Source organism: Neoarius graeffei, chromosome 14 (assembly GCF_027579695.1).
Source record: "Neoarius graeffei isolate fNeoGra1 chromosome 14, fNeoGra1.pri, whole genome shotgun sequence".
NCBI classification, from domain to species: domain Eukaryota; kingdom Metazoa; phylum Chordata; class Actinopteri; order Siluriformes; family Ariidae; genus Neoarius; species Neoarius graeffei.
Genome location: NC_083582.1, coordinates 49,470,395 through 49,479,400, shown reverse-complemented (window position 1 = coordinate 49,479,400; position 9,006 = coordinate 49,470,395). Strand labels below are relative to the sequence as shown.

General features: G+C 38.9%; 1 protein-coding gene across 2 annotated transcripts in view; it reads left to right on the top strand.

Moving 5' to 3' along the window:
- The first annotated feature begins 5,282 nt into the window (after positions 1-5,282).
- osbpl7 (oxysterol binding protein-like 7) overlaps positions 5,283-9,006 on the top strand; it is a 30,678-nt gene continuing 26,954 nt past the window's right edge. For both annotated transcript variants that reach the window (XR_009656496.1, XM_060939895.1), the window contains exons 1-6: positions 5,283-5,390; positions 5,777-5,999; positions 6,326-6,469; positions 6,796-6,849; positions 6,933-7,046; positions 7,171-7,326. Coding sequence is in view for 1 of the 2 variants with exons in the window: in XM_060939895.1 (XP_060795878.1) it covers positions 5,871-5,999; positions 6,326-6,469; positions 6,796-6,849; positions 6,933-7,046; positions 7,171-7,326 (597 nt within the window). In the remaining variant the exon portion in view is untranslated. The remainder of the gene's footprint in view (positions 5,391-5,776; positions 6,000-6,325; positions 6,470-6,795; positions 6,850-6,932; positions 7,047-7,170; positions 7,327-9,006) is intronic.

Genomic DNA, 9,006 nt, shown 5'->3' with positions numbered 1-9,006 from the left:
GGCCGGCGAGGGCCTTTCTGTGCGGAGTTTGCATGTTCTCCCCGTGTCCACGTGGGTTTCCTCCGGGTGCTCCGGTTTCCCCCACAGTCCAAAGACATGCAGGTTAGGTTAACTGGTGACTCTAAATTGACCGTAGGTGTGAATGTGAGTGTGAATGGTTGTCTGTGTCTATGTGTCAGCCCTGTGATGACCTGGCGACTTGTCCAGGGTGTACCCCACCTTTCGCCCATAGTCAGCTGGGATAGGCTCCAGCTTGCCTGCGACCCTGTAGAACAGGATAAAGCGGCTAGAGATAATGAGATGAGATTTTATGAAGGGGTTCAGTAATTCTGGAGGGCCCTGTGTCAATGTCTTTCTACTCCACTCAGAATTAATCTATATATATCCATTTCAGTTGATATATATGATATATTTAAATGTATACTTAAAGATTACTTTCTTAAAATAATCTCTAGGTGGAGATTCAACTCTTTCAGAATCCTTCACTGAAGGATGAAGGATGCAAATGAAGCTTGCATTGAAATGGAAGCTGAAGATTTGCTGTTAGGCGTCTCTTCAGAGCCAATTCGTCTGTCCCTCTAATTCCTCTGGCTCCTTCGTCACTAATGCGGATAACGGTTTATCTCTGGAAGAGGTTAAGACCCTCATTAGGGCAGTTAAGGTATTCAAGGCAAATATTCTGTTTTGGAGCATACTCAGCTGGGATATGCATTTACAAATGAAGAAACAACTCATGTATGTGGAAACATGGATTCTGAAATATTTTTGAAGTAGATGTTGGATAGGAGTGTCAGGTAGGAGGTAAACACACATGGTGGATACATTTGCTTGTCTTGATGCTCATGAGAACCACATATTGTAAAAAAAAGTATATCTAGTTTGTGGACATAAAATCTCGATACTGTTTTTTTTCTGGGACATTTTAAACTTCTTGAATTATAGGAATTATGTTCTCATACTGTGTAGAGAATTGTTTTTTTTTTGACTACTACAATCTCTTTCAATAATCGTTTAAGCTAAGTGACACTTTACCCGACTAAAATACAAAAATAAATAAATAAAAATTGGTGAGGAAAATAACATAAAACGTGATTTCATTGTACAGTGCAATTGCCTGTTCCTTGTGTATACAATAATAAAGCCTTGAATCTTGATGCTATTAAAAAAAACATTCAATGTATCAAATACCCATATGTTGCATAATACAATATATAAAATTAATGGATTATTTAATAGAGAATGTGACAAATAGATTGCGCCCGAACACTGATTTTATTCAACTGTTACAAATCTTTACAGTTCATTCTGCAGATTTGCACAAGCTCAAGCTTTGTGTCATGGTCATTCCCTTTTAATGGGAGACATGAGTCTATACCAACAACCGCACCACCTTTAATCATGTTACTGGGTAGAATTACATTCAATTTATTCATAGAATTCTTTTTAGTCATGTTTTTATTTATTTTTTTAATTATTCACTCTTTGTAGTACCTCGAAGGACCCAATTTGAGACACACTACTCTCACAAGCATACACAATGTAATACTATAAAAATGCATCAGTTATGTAGCGTTGGACACATCACATTTTAATGTGTGTGCCATGTCTACTCTAGTTTAAAACCAGTCTAAATGTAATGATGTAAGTAGAAAGAAAGTGGAGAAAATGATGAACACTGTCTAATAAATAGTCCTTACAAAATAAATAGCTTAACATAACCACGATCAAGTAATGGTCCAATGTTCTGTATTTTTTTCCCTTTCATGGGTAAGCAAAGCTTTGGCACTTGGTAAAATCTCTTTATCCTGTTTCCTCCTGCATGCTTCTGCAGCTAAGGTCAATCCAGCCTCAGTGATAAATCTTTTGCGATCCTTCACTTGAACAGGGTGAAAGTCTATAACCAGGAAAAAAAACCTTTGTTATTGCAAAAGTATTTAACTCATTCAATTTATCATTTCACTAAACTTGTCTTTTCTTTGTCCTTTATTTGTTTACAAAACTGAACAGTCTTTTAAAAATTTATTTAGTTTCCTTACAGAGAGGTCAGCCCTGTGATGGCCTGGTGACTTGTCCAGGGTGTACCCCACCTCTCGCCCATAGTCAGTTAGGATAGGCTCCAGCTTGCCCATGAAAAGCGGTTACAGATAATAGATGGACAGAGAGGACACACAAACTTCCATCCATCCATTATCCAAAACTGCTTATTCTGTACAGGGTCATGGGCAAGCTGGAGCCTATTCAAAGTCAAGTCAAGTCAACTTTATTGTCAAATATGCTATACATGCTCAACATACAGCACAGATGAAATTTCAGTCCTCTCTGACCCACGGTGCAAATAGGCAATGCAATAAATAAAAATAGAATAATTGAAATAAACAATATAAACACTCTAGATAAGAAATAGACATGGACTAAACACTATTATATATATATATATATACACACACATACATACACATATATACACACACACACACATATATATATATATATATATATATATATATATATATATATATATATATATATATAATTGGAGCAAAAGGACATAAAATAAACAGTTAAGGGCACTTGAGGTATAGCAGGTAAACATGAAATAAGCAGTATAAACAATAAACTAATAGCTGCTAAGGTGAGGTAGTGCGGAATAGTGCAAATGAGCAAGGTCAAGTGAAATGTGCAGTCCCTGAGTTCAGTGTGCGAATGAATGTTGGGTGAGAGGCGGGGTACACCCTGGACAAGTCACCAAATCATCGCAGGGCTGACAGAGACAAACAACCATTCACATCTACAGTCAATTTAGAGTCACCAATTAGCCTAACCTGCATGTCTTTGGACTGTGGGGGAAACCCGGAGCACCCGGAGGAAACACACACAGACACGAGGAGAACATGCAAACTCCACACAGAAAGGCCCCCATCGGCCACTGGGCTTGTGAGGTGACAGTGCTAACCACTACACCACCGTGCCACCACACACAAACTTACACATCTAAATACAATCCATCCATCCATTATCTGTAGCCGCTTATCCTGTCCAACAGGGTTTCAGGCAAGCTGGAGCCTATCCCAGCTGACTATGGGCGAGAGGCGGGGTACACCCTGGACAAGTCGCCAGGTTATTGCAGAGCTGACACATAGAGACAGACAACCATTCACACTCACATTCACACCTACGGACAATTTAGAGCCACCAATTAGCCTAACCTGCATGTCTTTGGACTGTGGGGGAAACCGGAGCACCCAGAGGAAACCGACACGGACACAGAGAGAGCATGCAAACTCTGCACAGAAAGGCGATCGTGCTAACCACTTACACCGCCATGCCACCCATCTAAATACAAATCACATGAAATTTATACATGTGGCTTTTAGAGAATTTGATAGGTTTCACAGGTTTTGCACATGTGGTTTATTTTTTTGCATGTGGTCACATTATGTACATGATATCATGTGTGTTTTGCTTTAATTTTCATCTGCAATTTCAAATGTCTTGTATTTATTATTATTATTGTAGTAATTAATAATAATAATAATAAATTGTAGGGGAAGTCTCAAACTCGAAGTAACATCCCAACAACTGCTTGGTGGGATCGTGATGTGGCCAGACACATAAGTGCTGGCTAATTTACCATAATAATAATAATAATAATAATAATAATAATAACAAGTTATTTGCTTGTCATCTCATTAAGTCCTGGTCCTGGGCTATACAAGCAACAGGTAAAACAGGAATGCTAAAATAGCATTGCTTAAAGCCAGTTATCTTAAGCCTTAATACCTTAAACAGACTCTTGCTGGTGCTAGATCTTGTGCTCCCTGGTACCGTATACTGTAACTGGTCTTTTTGCATGAATTTGTATTCATTCATTTTCATGTCACAGATGAGCTGGACCCAATCCTATCTAGTATTGGGCAAGAGGCAGGGTACACCCTGGACAGGTCACCAAACTATCACAGGGCTAACACAGAGAGACAAACAGACATTCACACTCACACCTATCGGCAATTTAGAGTAGTGAGAGTTGACATAATTTGCATGTCTTTAGATTGTGGGAGGAAACCAGAGCGCCCACACAGGCATGAGGAGAACATACCAACTCCACACAGAAAGGCCCCAGTTGGCTGTGAGATTCAAACCCAGAACCTTCTTGTTGTGAGGTGACAGTGCTAACCACTGCACCATCATGTCAAGTCAAGTCAAGTCAAGTTTATTTGTATATGGCTTTTAACAATAAACATTGTCGCAAAGCAGCTTTACAGAATTTGAATGACTTAAACCATGAGTTAATTTTATCCCTAATCTATCCCCAATGAGCAAGCCTGTGGCAACGGTGGCAAGGAAAAACTCCCTCAGACGACATGAGGAAGAAACCTCGAGAGGAACCAGAGTCAAAAGGGAACCCATCCTCATTTGGGCAACAACAGACAGCCTGACTATAATATTAACAGTTTTAACATGAGGACAGTTTTGTTGATGTTATAACTCTTCATTGATGGAAACTTGAGTGCAAAACTGTTCATGATAACTGCAGTCCTAAAGTTAGCAAGACAACTGTAGTCCTCAGCCATAAAAGCATTACTGTAAGAGTCCAGAGCATCCTCCAGGTATAACCCTCAACTGTCCTCATGGGGCCGTCCTTCACAGGAGTGGGGCGATAAAACTCCGACCAGACACAGGGCACCAGGATGGATCAAGCAGGTCCGAGGGGCAGAAGAGGCCAGCATCTCATGCCACCCCATAACTGAATATGTACCAGATATTTTTTGTGATTATTATGTTTTTTATCTTGATCTTTTTTGATTATTGATTGGTACTTTTGCAGGCATTGATCTAGCAGGAACTCCCAAACAGGGGTGGTTACATCATCACATTTCCCAACTGTCAATTTTTGTGAAGCCAAAGAGGTATTGTTCATGATCCCTGTCTTGGGCATGTGTGAGCATGTTGGTATTGTAAGCAACTTTACTTGTTTTAAAACACACCCATCTCTCTACTTTTCTTATTGTCAGTGTTATTATACTTTTGGTTTACAGTTTTATGGTTATAAGGGTAAACCTGAAGAAGTTCTAAATTAGGTCTAAAAACCCCCAATAATTTTTAAAACCAGCAAGTGTTGTAAATATTCATCAAATATAATTGCTCTGAATATTTCTGTGAAGGTTCTCAGTCATCCAGGTCATCATAAACTGTAGGTGTTAAAGAAAGCAACTGGACTTCCTTGAAATTCTTGAAGGCGTTTCACCTCTCATGTGAAAGGCTTCTTCAGTTCTGTCTGACTTGTGGGGAGTTCACTACTAGTCAGACAGACCTGAAGAAGCCTTTCGGATGCGAGGTGAAACGTCTTCAAGAATTTCACGCAAGTCCAGTTGCCTTCTTTAACACCTACGGTTTGTTCTAAATATTTTTCACTGACTTGATATCTCTGGTTGACTGAGCTTCACAGTATTTGTTGTGTTGAGCAGTCAAAGTGTCATTTTAACAAAATTTGGAGTGTTATATGGAGCTCTTTCTATATGTAATGTTTTATCCTATTGCATTCAACAAATAGCTCGATAAGGTGAGTGCTTTGTGCTTTGTGCTTGGTTTCAAAAGGGAAATGCACAGGCCATCTCTCTGTAAGAATGTAGTGTGAAAAAATGCTGTGACTAAATTAATAGTTCTTTGTTGCAGAGAAACTGATCTTTACACAACCTTGTTGAAGAAGAAAACAGAAATAAAACTTATTTGTTAAGATGAACAGTCATGCAATAATGTGTAATATTCTTGTTTTCAGATATATTGTCCTCTTGTCCACAATGAACATCTAGAACAGATTACATTTACATTTAAGAGTTCGACCAAGAAGCGCAGAGAGCATTTTCAGTATTATGGAGCCTTATGGATCGATGCCAGACCACATCCAGTTTCAGGATGGACTGGACAAAACATCTGCTGGATGGCAAAAGCCCACTCACTCCCGGAGCAGCAGTGTTGCATCGTCTCGTCACTCACGACAGGTGTCTCCACCCACAAACACCCTGGTTTCTCACTGACTTTTCACCATGGCATTGTGTTTTTTAAGAGCAGAAAAAATAAATACACCCATAAGAGCCTTCTCATTGGGTGTCAAGAACCTGTTGTTCAACCTCTAAATCTCAAATTAAATACCAAACAAGTCTTAACCAGTCCCATGAAGCATGTGCTCTTCACTACTGTGTACTGTAGGGTGGATTTCTCTGTACAGTTAACTGAACTGAACAGTACATAGTTGTGAATATTAGATTTAGATATTTCTACTGATGCAGTGGGTGAAAGATAGGTTTTGCTTTGGTCTAATCTCCAGCATATAAAAGATTGGGAGATAATGGATGATCTGCAGGGGGATTTTGGTGCCAGTCGTGAGACCATGCAGGATAAGAGTCCTCCTGGCATCTGTCAAGGCTACTTGATGAAGAGGAGAAAATGGCCTCTCAAAGGCTGGCACAAGGTTAGTAAAGCTCATAAAACTCTTTTAGGTTTGATTTAATATTGCCAAAAAGTCAGAGATAACAAATTGAGACCTAGGAACCATAGGAACTAGGATCATTTTGTCTAAAGCATCAGGAAGATCTTGTACTTCTATGGTCTTGAAAAATGGATGATTATATTTGATAAATATGGAAAGCAGTTGTTGGTTTATGTGGTTGTGTAGTCAGTAATTAGTGTTGTTTGAGGTTTACTTTTTCGTAATCTATTAAGTCCAACCCTAACCACTTAGCAAGTATTAATATAAATTATTAGAATTATTACAATAATAATGTCTGTTGTTTGCAGAGATACTTTGTGTTGGAAAAAGGGATTCTCCGATATTCAAAAAACCAATATGATGTAAGTAGGATGTGATTTGTTAAACATGTTTTAAGCTTCACACTTCATACACATGCCCATCTCACATGTTATACAACCAACAGAGTTCGAAAGGGAAATTAAACGGGTCAATTGATGTCAGTCTCGCAGTAATGTCAGTAAACAAAAAGGCAAGACGGATAGACTTGGATACTGGAGACAGTCTTTATCACATGAAGGTAAACTGTCAACTGATTGAATACAATATTTATTTCTTTAGTGCTTTTCAAGCTAAAGAATGTTAAATGCATTTATGCAAGTAGTCATGTGTTTTTTATTAATTTTTATTATGTTTTCATCAAGGCAAAGAATCATGATCTGTACTACATATGGGTGACCAAATTGAGTGCCCATCGGATGTATAAGAGGAACGAGGCAGCACATGTTCATAACAGCTTGCTGCAGGCCCTATCTCATGGCAACAATGTGCTTCAGGGAAATGGTACCACGCAAAATGTGGTAAGCTGTGAATATTAACTCTCTTCACCTTCACATGAGCAAGGAAACATTAATACTGTGTTCATGAATCAAAAGAAGAAGAAGCCTTTATTTATCACATGTACACTCAAGCACAGACTGAAGCACAGTGAAATTCCTCCTCTGCATTTAACCTATCTGAAGCAGTGAACACACGCATGCACACACAAGTGAGCAATGAGCGTGCACACACACACACACACACACACACACACACACACACACACACACACACACACACACACACACACACAGAGCAGTGGGCAGCTATGCTACAGTGGTATAGATTAGTGCTAATATGTAATGTAATGTAATGTGTTTACTTGAATTAAAATATCAAAGTAAAATTAACCTACTGTAAAAGTAAGAATCAGAAATGAGACGTGCCTCAAATAACTGCTGATTTTACTTACTGATAGTATATTAATGCACCAAGGAAACCTTAACTAAAGCTACAGTGGTGCTTGAAAGTTTGTGAACCCTTTAGAATTTTCTATATTTCTGCATAAATATGACATAGAACATCATCAGATTTTCACACAAGTCCTAAAAGTAGATAAAGAGAACCCAGTTAAACAAATGAGACAGAAATATTATACTTGGTCATTTATTTATTGAGGAAAATGATCCAATATTACATATCTGTGAGTGGCAAAAGTATGTGAACCTCTAGGATTAGCAGTTAATTTGAAGGTGAAATTAGAGTCAGGTGTTTTCAATCAATGGGATGACAAATCAGGTGTGAGTGGGCACCCTGTTTTATTTAAAGAACAGGGATCTATCAAAGTCTGATCTTCACAACACATGTTTGTGGAAGTGTATCATGGCACGAACAAAGGTGATTTCTGAGGATCTCAGAAAAAACGTTGTTGATGCTCATCAGGCTGGAAAAGGTTACAAAACCATCTCTAAAGAGTTTGGACTCCACCAATCCACAGTCAGACAGATTGCATAGAAATAGAGGAAATTCAAGACCATTGTTACCCTCCCCAGGAGTGGTCAACCAACAAGGATCACTTCAAGAGCAAGGCGTGTAATAGTCAACGAGGTCACAAAGGACCCCAGGGTAACTTCTAAGCAACTGAAGGCATCTCTCACATTGGCTAATGTTAATGTTCATGAGTCCACCATCAGTAGAACACTGAACAACAATGGTGTGCATGACAGGTTAGCAAGGAGAAAGCCACTGCTCTCCAAAAAGAACATTGCTGCTCGTCTTCAGTTTGCTAAAGATCATGTGCAATAGCCAGAAGGCTATCGGAAAAATGTTTTGTGGATGGATGAGACCAAAATAGAACTTTTTGGTTTAAATGAGAAGCGTTATGTTTGGAGAAAGGAAAACACTGCATTCCAGCATAAGAACCTTACCCTATCTGTGAAACATGATGGTGGTAGTTTCATGGTTTGGGCCTGTTTTGCTGCATCTGGGCCAGGACAGCTTGCCATCATTGATGGAACAATGAATTCTGAATTATACCAGTGAATTCTAAAGGAAAATGTCAGGACATCTGTCCATGAACTGAACCTCAAGAGAAGGTGGGTCATGCAGAAAGACAACGACCCTAAGCACACAAGTCGTTCTACCAAAGAATGGTTAAAGAAGAATAAAGTTAATGTTTTGGAATGGCCAATTCAAAGTCCTGACCTTAATTAAATCGAAAT